The sequence below is a fragment of the Chenopodium quinoa genome, unplaced genomic scaffold (genome assembly GCF_001683475.1).
Source record: "Chenopodium quinoa cultivar QQ74 unplaced genomic scaffold, ASM168347v1, whole genome shotgun sequence".
In the NCBI taxonomy this organism is placed as follows: domain Eukaryota; kingdom Viridiplantae; phylum Streptophyta; class Magnoliopsida; order Caryophyllales; family Amaranthaceae; genus Chenopodium; species Chenopodium quinoa.
In genome coordinates this window covers 1424784-1443436 of record NW_018743697.1, presented here as the reverse complement: position 1 = coordinate 1443436, position 18653 = coordinate 1424784, and the positions used below count along the sequence as shown (strand labels likewise).

The following is an 18653-nucleotide window of genomic DNA, read 5'->3' as shown; positions in this document are numbered from 1 at the left end:
ACCCATAGGAATCCAAATCACTTTCCCAATTATTATAAGAACCCTAAAAATAAAATTCTCATCCATAGATGAGAATCAAAATCCCAGAAAATTGGGACAGACTCTCACAAATGGAGAGAACAAAACAAAACAAATAAACCAAAACGTAAGAAAAAACAAAAAAACTAAATTGAATTAAAGAAAAAGGGTCGGAAATAGTCTAATTTCTGAAACGACCAAGAAAATTAAAACCCTAGAAGAGAGAGGAGAGAGAAAAAGGGGCGGCCGAAGGTTTACTCCTATTATACTTTATTTACCTAAAAGGTTCGTATGCAAATTTTGTACATAATAGTTTTTGGTTTTTTTTTTTTAATTTTTTTTTTTAATTTATAATGGAGTGCATCATAATTAGCCGAGAAATTAGGTGTAACAACAATCTAGCTGTCCTATGCGTAATGTATTTCATTTTCAGGAGTAATTCGTGACCCCTTTTTGCCTTATTAATTAATAACCAAATTACTCAGATCAATCACTGGGGAAGTAGTGAACTAGTGATTACTACGAAGCATAAGTATTTCTATATTTGTGAAAAATATTATCGATAAAGTAGGAAAGTTGATATTTATAATGTTATTTTAAGTGTAAAAAGTATCACAAATGATAATGATATGTAGAATACGAATTCATATATGAAAATATGAAATACGAAAATTTTGGATATTTTTAGAGCTAAGACATAAACCATTAAAATTTTATCAACTAGAACCTTACAAATTCATGTAGCGAGAAGGTGTTATATTAATTCAACCATATATAGAATGATTAATTTATATCCTTCCGAGCCAAACATTTGTTAGGTAATAAATAAATCGATGTTTTATTGTTTTAATATAGTGTCTGAAATCAACAATTTTATTCCTAAAAAAAAAAAAAAAGGACATAATCGTGCATGCAAACGGGTGGCATCTCCATAACTCTCACACCTTGCTCATGCACCCAACACGTGTTGCAATTGAGGATAGATGCAAAAAATTGCATGACAAAATCAAAGTTATAAACCGATGAAAATTACAATCAGAATTCAGAAATATATAAAAAAAAGTTGGATCTTTCATAATATTTCATAAACTCAATCAAATCAACTTGAATTTGGGGAAAAAATGGCTTCAAAGTTGAACCCAGCGTATGCTTATACAGTTTTGTATGTGAAAGACGTTGAAAAAGCCGTTGCATTTTATTCCAAAGCTTTTGGTATCAACATTCGCCGTTTAGACAATTCTCGCAGGTAAAATAATCAAGAAAATAAGCTTTTGTGTCTATAAACTTTGGCGCAGCTTGATTTGATAAACTAATTTCCCACGGTGGTCTTCAAAAAAAAAAAAAAAAAAAAAAAAAGAGTTCGATATAATATATATCGACTGAGACGACTGTTAAGTATCATGTCATCATTTACGTCTTAATATTAAAAAAAAAAAATTGCTCATTTATTAATGAGCAAATAATCCCACATGTTTCCTCAAAAAAAAAAATTAATCCCAGATGTACTAGATAGACTCTACATGACTCTATATTGAGGAGCAATATGTTCACGATTATATTCTACCACAAATATGGAGTATCATGTTGTACATGGTATATACAAGAACTATTATTATTAAATTGTCGTAGTAGGAAATTTAAGTAATATAAATTCATCAATGGTATGGAAGATTGTTGTGCGACAGCGGAAGCAAAGGTCGTAAACAAACAAGAAAACAATAAAGAAATTCAATGCAAACAATAAGAACAACACCAAGAATTTACGTGGTTCACTATCGATGTGATAGCTACGTCCACGGGCACCGAGATCGAATGATTTCACTATAAACTGCAAAGATTACAAAGATGATTCTTGTATTTCTCAAGAACGGCTCTCACTCTCTCTCTCTCTTAACCCTTATACTAATATTAGGGAGGTTTTATATTAATCCCTAAAATAAAAGATACTTGGGCAAAAAGATAACATAAAAGATAACTTTAAATCGTAAAATCCGCGTCTCCGCATTTTTCCTTCTCCGCCCGGTCAGACCGGGCAAGGTCTGCCCGATCGGGCGCGAGAAGAAAACTCCATACGAATGCTTCAACGTATCCAACCCCCACCGCCCGGTCAGACCGGGCAAGGTCTGCCCGATCGGGCGAAGGCTCGCCCGGTCGGGCGAAGGCTCGCCCGGTCGGGCGCGAGAGCAGCTTCTTCAACGAATTTGCCAGGCACCTCTTCTTCTTCCGCCCGGTCAGACCGGGCAATGTCCGCCCGATCGGGCGGACAAAGCTACGAAGTACGAGTCACCTAATATACTTATCAACAATCTCCACCTTGACGAGAACTCGTAGTCAGCAAACGACCCCATCAAGACATAGTGAAAAACATCTCAAGCCAAACCCGATGCAAGACTCATGCATAAGCCATACATCCCGATAAGTCTTCAACCAAGACCCATCACATACTCGTCTCCAAGTATAACAACTCATAATGCTCCACCTGCATCACAAGCCCCGGGCAAGCTCCACCTTAAGGCCAACACACCTACACCAGGAGCTCCCCAACTTCGCCCCTCAGGGCCTACTACATCACGTAGTAATCAATATTTAACAAGTCTAAGCAATGTTTAAACTTGCTAAACGGAACAGGCTTAGTGAAGAAATCAGCCGGGTTGTCAGCAGTCCCAATCTTCTTCACCTTAATCCTCTTGTCAGTACGTAAGAAATGATACCTGACATCAATGTGCTTCGTCCGATCATGGTGTACTTGATCTTTAGCTAAGCAAATCGCACTTAGACTATCACAATACACTGTAGCAAAATCCTGTGCAATACCCAGTTCACCTACTAGGCCTTTGAGCCAAATAGACTCCTTAGCTGCAGAAGTTAGAGCCATATACTCAGCTTCAGTAGTTGACAACGTAACTGATGACTGCAATGTAGACTTCCAACTAACCACAGAACCACCCAAAGTGAACACATAACCAGTCACAGACCTCCTGGTATCCACATCAGCTGCATAATCAGAATCACTGTACCCAGTGACCAAGCATTCCCTACCATTCCCGTACACAAGACCAATATCAGTTGTCCCTCTCAGGTAGCGAAAAATCCTTTTCACCCCTTGCCAGTGTTCCCTCCCAGGTCGAGCCATAAACCTGCTTACAACACTAACAGCATGCGCAATATCCGGCCTAGTACAGACCATAGCATACATCAAACAACCAACCGCATTTGCATATGGAACTCTAGACATATAAGACAACTCCTCCTCTGATTGAGGTGACATAGACAAAGACAACTTACAACTAACAGTAGTTGGCGTACTTATAGGCTTCGATTTTTCCATCCCAAAACGAGACAAAATCTTTTCAATGTAGCTTTTCTGAGTCAAGAAAAGCTTACCTCTAGCCCGATCCCTGTAGATCTCCATACCCAAAATCTTCCTAGCTGCACCCAAGTCTTTCATGTCAAACTCCGAGTTAAGCATCTCCTTTAATCTAGCAATATCAGATTTATTCTTTGTGGCAACCAACATGTCATCAACATATAACAAAAGATAAATCATGGAACCATTATCCAGCTTACTATGATACACACAGCAATCATATGAATTCCTGTCAAAACCTTGTGAAACCATAAAAGAATCAAACCTTTTGTACCACTGTCGGGGGGATTGCTTAAGTCCATACAATGACTTTAGCAATCTGCAGGCATAGTGTTCCTTTCCAGGAACTTCGAATCCTTCGGGCTGCTTCATCAGAATCTCCTCCTCCAAATCGCCATGAAGGAAAGCCGTTTTAACATCCAACTGCTCCAGCTCAAGATCAAAATGTGCTACAATTGACAATAACACACGGATAGAAGTATGTCGAACCACAGGTGAGAATATCTCAACAAAATCAACCCCTTCTACCTGACTGAACCCCTTAGCAACTAGCCTAGCCTTAAAACGTATTTGCTCAGTTTCCGACAACCCTTCTTTCTTCTTGTAAATCCATTTACAACCCACAAGCTTCCTCCCTTCCGGTACCTTTACCAGTTCCCACACTCTGTTCTTGTAAAGAGACTGCATCTCTTCACCCATTGCGGCAAGCCATTGCGCAGACTCACTACAACTAATTGCTTGTTTATATGTGGCAGGTTCAAATGACTCTACATCATCAGCTACACTCAATGCATAACCTGTCATCGCATCAACACAGCAATTTCTTCCCTCCATCCCTTCAATCAATCTAACAGGCTTCTTGATAACTCGTTTAGGCATCTCAAGAATGGTGTCAGGTTGACTAGATGACCCCTGATTAGATTGCTCCACCTCATCCCCAGAGTTAGAATGAGTAGGAGTAATCTCAGGTTCAGGAGTACCCGGCACTGGAACATCAGCATCATCATCAATATATTGTACCCGAGGTAAATCAGCAATGGTAGACTGATGTACCTCAAGTACCCCATCTGTCTGTAATAAATTGTCTCCTTCCCTTCTCAAATCTGAAATCTCTGCATTTTTAATTGAATACATGGTGTTTTCATCGAAAGTAACATCCCTACTAAGAATGACCCGACCCTCCGAAGGTGAAAAAATTCTAAACCCCTTCACACCATCCCCGTACCCAACAAAACACCCCTTCTTGGCTCGTGGATCCAGCTTACCCTCAATAACATGATAATAAGCAACACAACCAAAAATCTTCAAATTCGAAAAATTAGGCAACTTACCACTCCAGATCTCAAACGGAATCTTGGAATCAATTCCAGAATGAGGACCCCTATTAATGACATAACAAGCTGTTAACACAGCTTCACTCCAGTACCTCCTCCCAAGCCCTGCATTAGAGAGCATGCATCGGACTCTCTCTAGCAGTGTCTGATTAACCCGTTCTGCTACACCGTTCTGCTGTGGTGTCTTCCTGACAGTATGATGCCGACCTATACCCTCATCTGCACAGAACTGATTAAACTCGTCTTTGCAAAACTCTAGCCCATTGTCCGTTCGTAGCTTCTTGATCTTCCTTCCTTGTCGATTTTCCACCAAAGCTTTCCATTGCTTGAAAACTTTGAAGGCCTCATCCTTTGACTTAAGCAACCTAAGCCATGTGTATCGGGACTTGTCATCAACAAATGACACAAAATAGTGGTAACCTCCCATACCTTCAACTCTAGATGGACCCCAGCAATCTGAATGGATGTAATCGAGCACTGCATCAGTAATGTGAGCACCCTTGCTGAACTTTGACCTGTGTTTCTTACCAAACACACAATGCTCACAAAATTCAAGGTTGGCAACCTTGACCCCGGATAGAAGACCCCTCTTGGACAATAGCTGCATCCCCTTCTCCCCCATATGACCAAGCCTCATGTGCCAAATCTTAGTCATCTCCTGGTGAGATACAGATGCGCAAACCGCAGAACTAGGCAGTGTAACACCCTCAAAAACATAGAGGGTGTTCCTTTTGATACCCTTAAGTACCAACTCAGAACCTCTGAAAATACACAACTCCCCATCTGAAAACACACCATTGTACCCCAATTCATCCAGGGTACCCAATGAAATCAGATTCTTTCCTAAAGCAGGAACATGCCGTACATTAGTCAAAGTTAACCTCCGCCCATCAACAGTCCTCAACCTCATGGAACCAATACCTGTGACCTTACATGGAGCATTGTTACCGACTATAACCATACCCCCATTGCGAGGTTCATATGTATCAAACCAATCTCGACGTGGACACATATGGAACGAACACCCCGAATCTAGAACCCAGTTATCAGATAAATCATCAGACCTAGCAGAACTGACTAATGCTAAATCTTCCTCTGAATTATAGCTCTCATTCGGTTTCTCTTCAACTACAGCAGCCTGGGACTTGTTTTTCCTCACCGGACAATTATTCCTAAAGTGACCCGGTTCTTTACAGTAATAACATGTTTTAGTAGTAGTTTTACTAGATCCATCCTTGCCGTTTCCAGCACCCGACCCAGCATTGTTCCCCTTGTTAAACCCCTTATTCTTTTTAGACTTTCCGGACTTAACAAATAACCCACTACCATTATCCCCATTATCACTCGTAGCTTTCATTCTGAGTTCCCTAGTATGAAGTGCTGCCTTCACTTCTTCTAAGGTTATAGAATCCTTACCAACAACAAAAGACTCTACAAAATTCTCAAAGCTAGACGGTAGAGATACAAGTAAAATCAACGCAGCATCCTCATCATCAATTTTAACATCTAAATTACGTAAATCAAGCAAAATAGAGTTAAGTTTTTCTAGATGTTCCCGTAAGGAAGTACCTGACTGCATCCGGAGGCTAAACAACCGCTGTTTCAGTAATAATTTGTTGGTCAACGACTTAGTCATATACAATGACTCCAGCTTCAGCCACAATCCAGCCGCCGTTTCCTGATCAGCAACCTCCGTGATGATTTGATCATCAAGACTAAGTAATATGGTAGAGTGTGCCTTCTCTTCCATAACTTCTAACTGCGAGTCAGTCGGTCCGTCTCCTGACTCCGAAGTAGTACTCTTTGGAGCCAACGGACGCCATATCTGCTGTTGTTTTAACAGAGCCTTCATCTTAATTTGCCATAGCCCGAAACTATTTTTCCCGGTAAACTTCTCAATTCTTATTGTTGAATCTCCTGCCATTGTTATCTTCAAGAAACTCTCCAAGGATTGAACCTGAGCTCTGATACCAATTGTTGTGCGACAGCGGAAGCAAAGGTCGTAAACAAACAAGAAAACAATAAAGAAATTCAATGCAAACAATAAGAACAACACCAAGAATTTACGTGGTTCACTATCGATGTGATAGCTACGTCCACGGGCACCGAGATCGAATGATTTCACTATAAACTGCAAAGATTACAAAGATGATTCTTGTATTTCTCAAGAACGGCTCTCACTCTCTCTCTCTTAACCCTTATACTAATATTAGGGAGGTTTTATATTAATCCCTAAAATAAAAGATACTTGGGCAAAAAGATAACATAAAAGATAACTTTAAATCGTAAAATCCGCGTCTCCGCATTTTTCCTTCTCCGCCCGGTCAGACCGGGCAAGGTCTGCCCGATCGGGCGCGAGAAGAAAACTCCATACGAATGCTTCAACGTATCCAACCCCCACCGCCCGGTCAGACCGGGCAAGGTCTGCCCGATCGGGCGAAGGCTCGCCCGGTCGGGCGAAGGCTCGCCCGGTCGGGCGCGAGAGCAGCTTCTTCAACGAATTTGCCAGGCACCTCTTCTTCTTCCGCCCGGTCAGACCGGGCAATGTCCGCCCGATCGGGCGGACAAAGCTACGAAGTACGAGTCACCTAATATACTTATCAACAAAGATCATACGACATCTACAATAGAATTTAAAATTGATGAATACTCCAACCACATTACTCTAATTACTTTCCGTGTGTTTTTAATAGATTGTCATTTTTTAATTAAATTGTAATTTGATTGATTGTGGTATGATGTGTAGATGGGGAGAGTTGGAGAGTGGACAGACCACAATAGCATTCACCCCAATCCATCAACACGAGACCGATGAGGTAACAGGTGAGGTCCATACATTTCAATCCAAACGCGAACGAGGACCAATCGAGGTGTGCTTCGATTACGCCGATGTGGATGCTGCTTACAAGGTATGTATCACAATATATCCTCCTAATTGATGATGCATCACGATTGAATGTTGCCTTTGTTTTTATTTCCCTCTAAAATATTTTATGTCTCTTAGAAACGGAAGTAGAATTTTAATTTCTTCAACACATGCTATGTTTTTGAACAGAGGGCTTTGGAGAATGGCGCAGAAGCAGTGAGTCCACCTGAACAAAAGGAATGGAACCAGAAGGTTGGATACGTTCGTGATATCGATGGCATGGTTGTTAGGCTTGGCAGCAATGTCACTCCCCCAAAACATTAGATAGATGGCCTGTTTAGTACGAAGTACGAAGTATTAGTTTAGTTATGCAATGGTAGGAACCACAAGAATTTACTACCTTGATAATAAATAAATGTACATGTATCAATGTCACTCCTCCTAAACGACATTAGATAGATTACATATATTGTGTTGGTTTATGTAGCGGTATGGGCAAAAATTTAAATGTACATGTATCGATGTATGTCATATACTCATATTGCCATCCTTTGTTTGGTTATGTAATAGCTAAAAATTGACTAGAAAATAAATGTATTTTTATGTACTCCTTTTGTATGTATTGGTAATTAACGGACTAATATGGTTAATATCCGGCCTCTTATGGATTTTATAAGAGAGTCGTAGATGTATATATTCCTTTCACTTAGATGGTTGATGCTCTTCCATTTTGAAGGGTTGATAGTTAATCTTTTTTACCATGAAAAGTTTTAACTTAGATTCATTTGAAGTCACTATATTATACCTTTAAATTACCATCACTTCATATGAAAATGGGGACATTTTTGGAAGAAAAAAAAAATATATATATAAACGTTATAAATTAGTATGCAATTATGCATGACTATTATTGTATTTTTTGGAGGCGCTCTAGGGAATTTTGGTTTCTTGGTTTTTGTTTTGATTTCGGTTTGTTGGTAAATCTAAAACTAATAAGAAAACTAACAAATTATACATCTTTGGCTTGTGTACATATAAGTATGAAAATTGCAGATTCTATTTATCAAAAGAAGAAAAAGGAAACTATAGATAGTACTCCGTGGTATATTATTCCCTATGTCGATCATATAAATCGGACCTACAAATTGATAGGAGAATCAGTACAAGTGTATAACTAGTTACTCAATAACAGCCAAGAATAGTAGTTCACTGATGTATCTTTGAAACAGAATCACAGGAATGCATTTCACCACTTTATGCCCAATTTCTTGGTACCTTCTCTTTATTGCACTTGTTAGGTAGTGTCACTTTTATCTATGAAAACATTCTTATGCTATGACAAGAACCTAAAACTTTCGGATTCGATTGCAATATTCTTGTGTCACATTAATTTCTTGTATATTGTGTTTACAATACGCACTGTTTTCCTGTATCGTTCCAATTTTATCTAAAATCTCGAAAAAAATAAGAAAAATACGTAATTGCTAGGGAGGTCTATAGCAGTCAATTACAGCATCTAAACGTACTCAAGTATTTTTCCTCTTCAATTTCTCTCGATAATGTTATAAAACATGTAGATTTCAATATAAACTTCGTTTTAATGCATGTAATTTCAAAGGGTACTAATTTTCATTTTTCGTGATGATTAATTATTTGATTGATCATACAGAGTAGGGTATTATGGCTTCCTCTCAACAGCTACCAGCTTCAACATCAATACTGCAAAATGAGGACAGAGCAGTTGTGGAGCAGATGATGAAAGAGGCAGAGAAAATCCTACTCTCAGACAATCCTAACGTTGAGAAAATGCAACTTCAAATTGCTGGTTGCATATTAAACATAACCAAGGGAAGCCGATTACATATTCATAGTAAACATGATTGGAGTGGTCAAGTAAGCTTTCGAGCTGAGTTTCCAGCAGAAATACCAATAGGAGGGACGGCGAAGTTTGTACACTATGGAGCTCCTTCAAAAGGCTCCAAGGCTGCCGTGGTGTATGCTAGTGTCGATTGTGCATGGCTCTTGGCTTGGTATGTACCCTTCGGCGATGAGCCTAACAAGGTATGTTTTTAACTTCCATGCTATAGATTAAGCTAAAACGTACTAATATAGGCTAATTGTCATAGAGAGGAGTCCCTAAAGATGTGTAAAGGTTATGTCAAGATTAGTAAAGTCACAAAGGTTAGTATATCACATATAGTCATATACGATGAGATTGCAATTCATATTTTTAAAGCCAGTTGAGGCAATACGTATGATTGAGCTGAATTTGATGCTTTAACGCGATTTTCTATGGATTGTTTGTAGATATTCGTTGAAGATGGACCAAAAGAAAACTATAACGTCATAGATTGGTATGAAATAGAAAGAAAACTGGAAGCATCGGGCAACACGAGTGTTTATGAAGACGCGTCCACAAGATGCAAGTCCATTGCAGAGCTTAATGGTGATGGCAAAAAGGTTAAACTTGGTGCTATGTTCCTCAATGGATGACTGGCTAGAATTTTAAATCTTGTTGATGCTAAATTTTAAAGGCTCTGTTTATATAGACTTCGTATGTAGTTGATATCAACAAATAAGTAATAACGAAGATAATCTTGATGTTAATGCAAAGTATTATGAACCACGTTACTTCATCGCCTATTTACTATGAAGATCGGTAACTTCTTATGATGGCCTTTCTTAACATGCAGTGTACACATCAAAGAAGAATCCGACCACATACAACCCAAACTCATTGAGTTTTTATACAGGCTATTGCTAATGGGTAGAGTAATTCATTAGTTTTGGTTTTGCTCAGAGATATCCAAGAGAGAACTTCACAATAATGTATCAACCACATGCAGAACCACGACGGAAGGCTCTGTTTGTTTGAAGATCTGAACACATCCCTACCTTAATGGTTAGCTCATCACGCAGAAACGCCAAGAAATATAAGAATTGGAAAGAAGATCTTGTTTGAGTGAAAATTAAAAGCAGCAATTATGAAACTAACAATTAGAATGAGAACCTGATATCATTAATTTGATATGCAATGTATTCATAAATACAAGTAAAAGGGCTACAAATAAACTATAATGAGAAAGAATCATCCCTTGTTTGTACTGGGAAAGCAAACTCCTAAAGCTTCAGGACAAAGAATAGATATTAAAGACACAACAAAAACAGGACAGAAAATAAATGTGATTTTCCAGTTGATCTTTGGAGGATTGGAAGATCATAACATCTCTTGAGACAGCCTGATGCATCGGCTGACCCTTTTCCTGAAACCATTTCTATCGTCCCTCCATTGCTTCTGCAAGTATATATAACAAGATTACGTTTAGCTTATTGTTTGAGCTATGTTCTCAATCTTCTCATCAATATCAAAAATGTAATGCAGCTTAAATTTGCAAAACTCAAATAAATCAAAGGAATATCATTATTAAGTTAAATTAAGAGCTTGATAATTGGTCCAGAGAAATGGTCATCATAGATTACAATACAGGTGAAACTCAATCAGCAAAGCCTTGCAGTAAGGAAATTTCATTTAAACAAGCCATACTACTATAACTAACAGAAAAGGCAGTAGGGTTTACCGCAGCTTCAACATTGGCTGGAGATTCGTCGTTAGGACTAGCAAGCATCGATATGATACTTAGAAGTATACTTTCAACCTATTAAGAAAGCATATGAAGTATAAGCAATACATAATCCAAAAAAAGTATGATATCAAAGAATTTCTTTTTCTTTTGTTGTCAGAAAGTGAAAAACATAGGCAGACTTCCTCACACAAAGCCATATTTACTCATCCTTGAAATTCTATTGCATGAAATGCATAGTACACGAAAAAATGAAGGGGGCAAATCTTGTATAATTAATGTACAGATGCATATGCGTACATTTACAAGATTGGATTTGTTACCAACTCGGTGATGCTAAATTTGCTTACAAATTACTTTCACCATTAATGAACAAATTTGCAAATAAGTTAAATCCTTGTAACTTGACACAGGACAAACCACATACACAACTTATAAGAATAAGAATTACTTGCAGATATAAATTATAAAGTTGAATCCAAATAACTTAATTCAGGAGCTTTTCAAAAAAAAAAAAAACTTAATTCGGGACACTTATAAAAAAAAGAATTACTTGCAGATTGAAACATTATAAAGTTGAATCCTTCTACATGAGATTTAGATTCTCTAAATAACTTGCCCAAAACTATGCAACAGAAATTGTAGAAAGTAAGGATAATACCGTATGGACAGGAGTCCATCGTTCACTTGAAAGCTCATATCCATTTGGATCATCACCAGGAGGATGAAGTATCGATATGCAAACTTTTCCATCACTATAAACTGTTACATTCAAGAAAAAAAAAAAATACCATAAACATCTAATTAATTTGTCATGTTTCTTAAAATCAAAGAGTTTATAATTGGATTATACCATTAGCAACAAGCTTTTCTAAAGCTATGATTCAAGTAGAGTTCAAGACATCCGATTAAAGTTATCATCTTCCTTAAGATCATATACAGTAGTTTATAATTAAATTTAAGTATTTTACCATTGGGATGCCACATTTCGGATGTAAACGTTACGGATGGCGGGCTGTTGGGATAATTCTTCGGAAATTTCATTATGGCATTGAAAAATCCTCCTTCACTGTATACAATACAAGTTTTGAAAATGTTATTAACTGTTATTTCTCAGCATGAACATGTTAATACAAAGTATTTGATAATTTACTGCATATAATACCAGATATTTACACAGGAAAAAAAAGGAACTCAATCAAGAGAAAACCTAAAATCAGGTTAAAAAAAAAAAAAAAAAAACCTAAAATCACAATATCAGTCCATTTTAATTTTACATATGAACAGTACTAGCAGCCAATTTGGTATACCTATTATTAACAATCATAAATCTCACAATTCAACATTGCGTGAAATTAAAGCCAAAATTATATTCTCACACAATTCTATTTTAATTTTTTTTTTAAGGTGGGAAAAGGTAATCGTTTAAAAATCCCCAATACTCGTAATCAAAAAAAAAAAAAAAAAACATGAAATCAGAAATTGAAATTCAACAAAATTAATTCAGAAAATAAATTAAAATTAATAAGAGTAAAAATCTTACTACATAGTATCAGGAGGACCGATAATAGTTACACTCCATTCAAACAAATTGTTCTCCTCTGATAAACCTGCTGAAAACCCATCAACTGGATGTTTGCAAAGATCTGAAAATTCACCAAACAAAAACAAAATCGCATAAAAAATCAGAAAAATACAAATTCAACAGAATAATTGAAGAAATTAGCTTTTATTTTGTCGAATCAATTGATACCTTTAAGCTGCTTTTGGAGGAGGAGAGAAGCTTGAGAAGGAGAACCCATGAAGGAGAGAGAAAGTTTTTCGAATTTGGACTTTTTTTTTCAATAGTGATGACGGCGATAGTACAGAATTATGAGTTTGGGTTCTTAGCTGCTTATATTTATACTTTTGTAAGATTATGATTCTTCTTGTCTAAAATTATTAAATATATATACGGAATACTTTCCTATAAAATAATGAAGTGATTTAAGGAAATTACCGAATACTTTCCCCTCCGTATAGTAGATTACTCGTTAGAGATATGTATTAATACAAGTGCGACTCAAGTTGGATTATCTAATGCGACTCAAGTTGGATTATTCAATTGATAAATGGAATTACAATTTACTCGTAAATCTCTACTCGCTAAATATGTAATCTTTCCATTAGATGTACGTAGTCGGACTTAATTTGGTAACTTAGGAATAATTAGTAGGTTACCCTAAAATCTATTCAACTTACATCCAAAAAAAGGAAAGACTAAAAGGCAACTAGCCAATTAACTTAATTAGATGGCATCCTTCAAAAAAATAGGGTCCAATTGCCCAAGTGTCGGCACGTGTGGGGCCAAGTTGGTGATATCAATTAGTAACTTTCATTGCCTTTTTTGAAGAAAAGCTCAATTCGATGAATAGTCGGTTGGTCGCTTGGTTCATGACTAAAAATATCAAGTGCAACAAGTAACAAAAAAAAGGTTGTACAATTAATAATCTACTACGTTTAAGTTTTAGATTATTATAAGTATTTTTTTCACGTTGAATTCTAAAGTATTCTCACTTTTACAAGGAAGTTAAAAACACAGGATGTTTAAGTGTTAAGAGTAGTGGTCTTTCTTTAGATCTAAGAATTTTTAGTTGAAAACATGGTAATTTTTTTCAGAGATAAAATTCGAGAAATTGTGAGAATTGCTCCTCCAAAAAAAAAAAAGGCTAATTTGTTCTTAATTCGCACATTAAACTCCATCTCCTTATAGCCATACATCAATGGAGTTCAAGGGATAACCGGAATCATCAACCAGATGACCATGGGAGATATGACATATTACAGATAGGTTTGAATGTAATGATGCATTGATGCTCACTAAGAGTTCAGTTTCCAAATAGCTATTGCCATTGTGTAGAACAATTAATATTACATACTGAACTACTACACATCAGAATCACAGTACACTAGTATTATTTTAATTTAATGTGCAATAGAAATAGAATATGTACGTAAATGGAATCCAATACTATATCAACCTTAATTAAGAAATTGAGAGTCCAAACCAGAGACAGGCATGCAACATTAATGTGACGTATTAGGTCAACTAACAAGAGTAAACCATACCCATGTAAATAGAACTTAGGAGAGCTTATCTGCAAGATTTGTCACATATAACAAACGATAAATCAATTGCATTCGCCAATTTGGCTAAAAAAGAAGCATGAACTCTTTAACAGCTGATTGCGCATCCAGCAATTTTTTGCCCAGCTATAAACGCAGAAATTCCACATATTGAAACACATACTGTCATTTCGACTCAAAATAACGCAGCAAGCACAATCAAAAGTTAATAATCTAACGGGCATGAGGGAATTTTGACAGAAATCTTATTCAATCCCAGTCAAAACTCCTGCAATAACTAATCTGATCCCACCTAATTCCCCAAAATAATTCTATAAAAACAGTTCTCCCATTAGATTGTTTTTCAAATTTCCTATCGCATGGGAGCACAATGGCAACATCTAATGAAGGCCAAAGCAGGTGAGAACACTTGAGAGATATGTAGCCATGTAGGTGAATCATAGCATCTCTTGCGATTTTCTTACACACCGGCTGACCTTTTTCCTGAATCCATCTCTATCTTCCCTCCATTCCTTCTGCAAAATTTTAAAAATATAGTTCAATCCTCTGACAGAAACAACATCTAGATTTCAGATTACAAAAACAAATACAGCATTTTGGATTGTTTTTAATTATGTCAGATGATTGAGAACGCAAACGTAGAAGAAAAAAAAAATCAAAATTATCATGCAAGTAGCAAAAGAGGGTGCATGTGCACACAGACGTCCTATTATTTAACCTATCACTCAACATTCTAAATAAATAACTGTACAGAGAACCCTCAACCAGAAGTGAATCTATGAGACCATAATTCCACCCTGAAAACCCCAAAAGCACTTGACAATAGTAGCCAGTAGGTCCATAGTTTTAAGGTGAAAGATTTAAATTCCACAAAGTGATTATGGGTATATACATGAATATCTCTAGCTGTAGTGAGAGAGTTTGTGACGAAAGGGCTTAGCTACTAGAGATAGAATTCTTGATAACAACCGGACCTTAAAAAGCTAACATAGTATGAACAAATTACGAATCCAGCGGACAAAGCATATTAAATCTTTTACAAATACGAGTAAGAATTTCCAAAACAGCAAAAATACATGCAACGTACCGCAGCTTCAACATTTGCTGGAGATTCGTCATTAGGACTGGAAAGCATTGATATGATACTAAGAACTATGCTTTCAACCTGACAGAAACATAAACAAGTGTAAGCATATGAGCAGTCTTAGCAATAAAATAAAAATAAATAAATAGTTAATATTGAGATAGGCAACAGAAACAAGAGAGGCAATCTTATAGTAACCAGCCAAACAATCTAATTCATCATTTACAAATAATCCTTAGGCAAACTTAAACTTTAGGTACAGAACTTCAAAATTGCCATTCAATCATAAATGCCACAACTAACCATGCATTATGCCCTCAGTTCAGCTAAGTCTAGCAACACTACAAACTCACAAGATCCATTGAATGTCCAGGAGGAGGAAAAAAAAAAACTTGAAATTACACCAACCAAATCTATATGACTAGGGAAATCAATCTCTTAAGTATAATAAAGTAATATACAACCACAACTACTACCAATTGGCTATATTCATGAATTGATTATATCACATTGACAAGATAATATAGGTATAAATTGTCGATGGCAACAAGTACATTTTTCCTTCTAATCCAGATTTTTTTTTGGAGAAATAGCTGCATAGGTTATTACTGTATTAGATACTCCATAATACTGCCGCATATACGTTTGCAGATACATTTTTTTAACAGAAACAGTCAAACGTCACAAGATTAACAAAAACTTCACATTTCAAAGTCATCAAACAAAATCTGACTAGTTCTCAGAGTAATGAACACTCACTGTATGAACTGGACTCCATCGCTCACTTGCAAGTTCATAGCCATTTGGGTCATCGCCAGGTGGATGAAGAATTGATATGCAAACCCGGCCATCAGTATAAACTGTGAAAATTCACCAATGAACATCTTTGAGAAACACACGATATTACAGTGATATAGAAATATCAATAATCAAGCCAACGACAGTCAAGAATCAACCAACCGTTTGGATGCCATATATCCGATGTAAACCTCACTTGAGGGGGGCTATTTGGATAATTCGGCGGAAATGACATAATGGCATTGAAAAATCCCCCTTCGCTGCAAAGCAGTAGGTTTGAAACTTGTAAGTATAAAACAACTACGAACGATAACTAATGCATCAAGAAGGTTACTTGTTCCAAAGAATTACTGATTCCAATAGCACCCAAGATTTATTATCCAATTTCATATCCAAGATACAAAAATCTGACAGATGAATCATCAAGAACCACCAATTGAACCATCAAATCAAAATTAACAATCTAATCCCCACTTCAAACAAACAGGCAAAAACACATTGGATCATCGACAAGAATCAAACATCTTCTCAGCAAAGATCAAAAACGGATCGTCAGCACAAAATTCAACAGCAAAACAAGACAACAAATCAAATTGCAAATACCAATTAAAAATTGAGATGAACCAAACGTTATAAACCAAAGATCATCCTTAAAATTCATCAAATTCATCGCTAAATTCACATAAACTTAAAACCCTAGAATCCTAGTATACCAATTAAACCCCAAAAAAATAAAAAATAAAAACAGCGAAATTACAGAATAAAGAAACATACTAAAGGGTATCAGGAGGCCCAATCACCGTAACACTCCATTCAAAAAGATTATTTTCATCAACCAATCCAGCTGAAAACCCATCAACAGGGTTTTTGCAAAGATCTGCAAAAAAACAGAAAATCAATCAATAATTCCACAAATAATTTGAAATTCCAAAATTCAAAAAAAAAAATAAACAATTCAATCAAACAGCAATCAAATCTAAAAATATCAGAGAGATCAATTGAAAATTGAATTGGGATAAAAACCTTTAAGCTGCTTTTGGAGCAGAAGCGAAGCTTGAGATGGTGACGACATGGAAGGAGGAGGAGAGAGAAAGAAGAAAAGCCGAGTAAGATTTGACGATAAGAAGAAGAAGAAGGGATTTGCTCAAATAGAAGATTCCAGAAGAGAGAGTTGCTTGAGAATCCGCAACTTTGCTCTTTCTTTCTCTCTCCTTCTCTTCTCTCTCTCCCACTAATTTTTTTTCTGCCTCTGCAAATATTAGCTTTAAATATTGCATGGGCCAAAGGAACCAGCTACTAGAGAATAATTTGGTATTTATATTTATCGCTTTTTTTTTTTTTTTTTTTTCAAAACCCTATTTTTCATTCCAAAAAAACAATTTTAATTTTTTTTTTTGAAGGGAACAATTTTAATTTGGTACATGGATTGATGGAAAATTCAATTGTCCTTGTTCTTTTGATTTAGTAGATGGATGAACATTGACAAATATCTTTTACTTGTAAGATTTTTTTTTTCAATGATATCTTATAAGAAATTTTAACCAAACATATTTTTTAGGTGAGATCTAAATTTGAAAACAACCTCAAATATTGATAACAATTAATTTGTTAAAAAAAAATAGGGAATCAAATAATAAAAAAATATATAAATCTCTAATGATTAAAGGGGGGGGGGGAACAATATTAAAGTGTAATTTTTTTTTTAAGAGTATCATTAGTCATTGCATGAATTGTATTAGAGAATTGTTACATCGCCCAATAATTGCTCCAATAATAGCCAATAGTTCATTAATTGGGATAAACGCATAGTTGATTGTGTTTTTGGTATTTTGTAGATTGTCGATGATTATAACATCTCTATTTTTTTTTTTTCCAAACACATATAATCATCCACGTAAATTCATAACAACTTATCATATCATATCATTGATCGATCTGGAGTGAATCTATACATTTACGATTATTTGAGTTAATCAATCTAACAAAAAGCACATTAAATGTAACATAATTTTTCGTGACCTACTTGGACCAAACAATATTATAAATAAGTTTTAAATAATAATTGTTAAAATTGACCTCCAATGCATTTCTTATGCCACAGATATTTAATGTAATTTGAGTAACAATTTTATAAATCCATTTTAAGACGGATCCAGCAACATTTCACATAATATATATATATTTTTTTTATTTTTTTTTTGAGGGATCACATAATATAAATTAAAAGAAATAATGTGTGTGAAATTATTAGCCTAAAGCTATAGATAAATTAGATTTTGGGCCACAGAAATTGGTTTTGGGTAAAGGGTAACACACACTTTGGGTACATAATAATCGGGTTGAGGCCTTTGAGTGGGCTTTAGAGATTAGATCACTAATGATTAATAGGGGAAAAAAAGAACTAATTTAAAGTGTAATTTTTTTTAAGAGGAGTATCATTAGTCATTGCATGAAAATTGTATTAGAGAATCGTTACATC

General features: G+C 35.9%; 4 protein-coding genes across 4 annotated transcripts; 2 read left to right on the top strand and 2 right to left on the bottom strand.

The window, feature by feature from the left end:
* Window positions 1–905: 905 nt before the first annotated feature.
* On the top strand, window positions 906–8302 carry LOC110683951 (4-hydroxyphenylpyruvate dioxygenase-like). Its single transcript, XM_021860347.1, has 3 exons — window positions 906–1264; window positions 7466–7628; window positions 7775–8302. The coding sequence occupies exons 1-3, from the start codon at window positions 1140–1142 to the stop codon at window positions 7907–7909; spliced, it is 423 nt and encodes a 140-aa protein (XP_021716039.1). The 5' UTR covers window positions 906–1139; the 3' UTR covers window positions 7910–8302.
* A 655-nt stretch (window positions 8303–8957) lies between these two features.
* LOC110683950 (jasmonate-induced protein homolog) lies at window positions 8958–10215 on the top strand. The gene is made up of 3 exons (XM_021860346.1): window positions 8958–9115; window positions 9255–9646; window positions 9893–10215. The coding sequence occupies exons 2-3, from the start codon at window positions 9266–9268 to the stop codon at window positions 10076–10078; spliced, it is 567 nt and encodes a 188-aa protein (XP_021716038.1). The 5' UTR covers window positions 8958–9115; window positions 9255–9265; the 3' UTR covers window positions 10079–10215.
* Window positions 10216–10567: 352 nt separating this feature from the next.
* Window positions 10568–13099, bottom strand: LOC110684089 (ubiquitin-conjugating enzyme E2 7-like). The gene is made up of 6 exons (XM_021860488.1): window positions 12920–13099; window positions 12710–12812; window positions 12138–12235; window positions 11828–11928; window positions 11164–11241; window positions 10568–10880 (listed from the first exon to the last, which is right to left on the bottom strand). The coding sequence occupies exons 1-6, from the start codon at window positions 12966–12968 to the stop codon at window positions 10803–10805; spliced, it is 507 nt and encodes a 168-aa protein (XP_021716180.1). The 5' UTR covers window positions 12969–13099; the 3' UTR covers window positions 10568–10802.
* A 1221-nt stretch (window positions 13100–14320) lies between these two features.
* LOC110684088 (ubiquitin-conjugating enzyme E2 7) lies at window positions 14321–17444 on the bottom strand. Its single transcript, XM_021860487.1, has 6 exons — window positions 17198–17444; window positions 16949–17051; window positions 16337–16434; window positions 16136–16236; window positions 15380–15457; window positions 14321–14807 (listed from the first exon to the last, which is right to left on the bottom strand). The coding sequence occupies exons 1-6, from the start codon at window positions 17244–17246 to the stop codon at window positions 14730–14732; spliced, it is 507 nt and encodes a 168-aa protein (XP_021716179.1). The 5' UTR covers window positions 17247–17444; the 3' UTR covers window positions 14321–14729.
* Window positions 17445–18653: the final 1209 nt, after the last annotated feature.

Excerpts from the sequence above, each read along its gene's own strand:
- LOC110684089 (XM_021860488.1), bottom strand. The coding sequence starts at position 12,968 with ATGGGTTCTCCTTCTCAAGCTTCTCTCCTCCTCCAAAAGCAGCTTAAA. Across the intron at positions 12,813-12,919 it reads CCTCCAAAAGCAGCTTAAAG|ATCTTTGCAAACATCCAGTT; the intron begins GTATCAATTGAT and ends GTGAATTTTCAG. Across the intron at positions 11,929-12,137 it reads CGAAATGTGGCATCCCAATG|TTTATAGTGATGGAAAAGTT; the intron begins GTAAAATACTTA and ends TGAATGTAACAG.
- LOC110683950 (XM_021860346.1), top strand. The coding sequence starts at position 9,266 with ATGGCTTCCTCTCAACAGCTACCAGCTTCAACATCAATACTGCAAAAT. Across the intron at positions 9,647-9,892 it reads TCGGCGATGAGCCTAACAAG|ATATTCGTTGAAGATGGACC; the intron begins GTATGTTTTTAA and ends GATTGTTTGTAG.
- LOC110683951 (XM_021860347.1), top strand. The coding sequence starts at position 1,140 with ATGGCTTCAAAGTTGAACCCAGCGTATGCTTATACAGTTTTGTATGTG. Across the intron at positions 1,265-7,465 it reads CGTTTAGACAATTCTCGCAG|ATGGGGAGAGTTGGAGAGTG; the intron begins GTAAAATAATCA and ends TATGATGTGTAG. Across the intron at positions 7,629-7,774 it reads ATGTGGATGCTGCTTACAAG|AGGGCTTTGGAGAATGGCGC; the intron begins GTATGTATCACA and ends GTTTTTGAACAG.
- LOC110684088 (XM_021860487.1), bottom strand. The coding sequence starts at position 17,246 with ATGTCGTCACCATCTCAAGCTTCGCTTCTGCTCCAAAAGCAGCTTAAA. Across the intron at positions 16,435-16,948 it reads GGGCCTCCTGATACCCTTTA|CGAAGGGGGATTTTTCAATG; the intron begins GTATGTTTCTTT and ends ACTGCTTTGCAG. Across the intron at positions 15,458-16,135 it reads GATGGAGTCCAGTTCATACA|GTTGAAAGCATAGTTCTTAG; the intron begins GTGAGTGTTCAT and ends TGTTTCTGTCAG.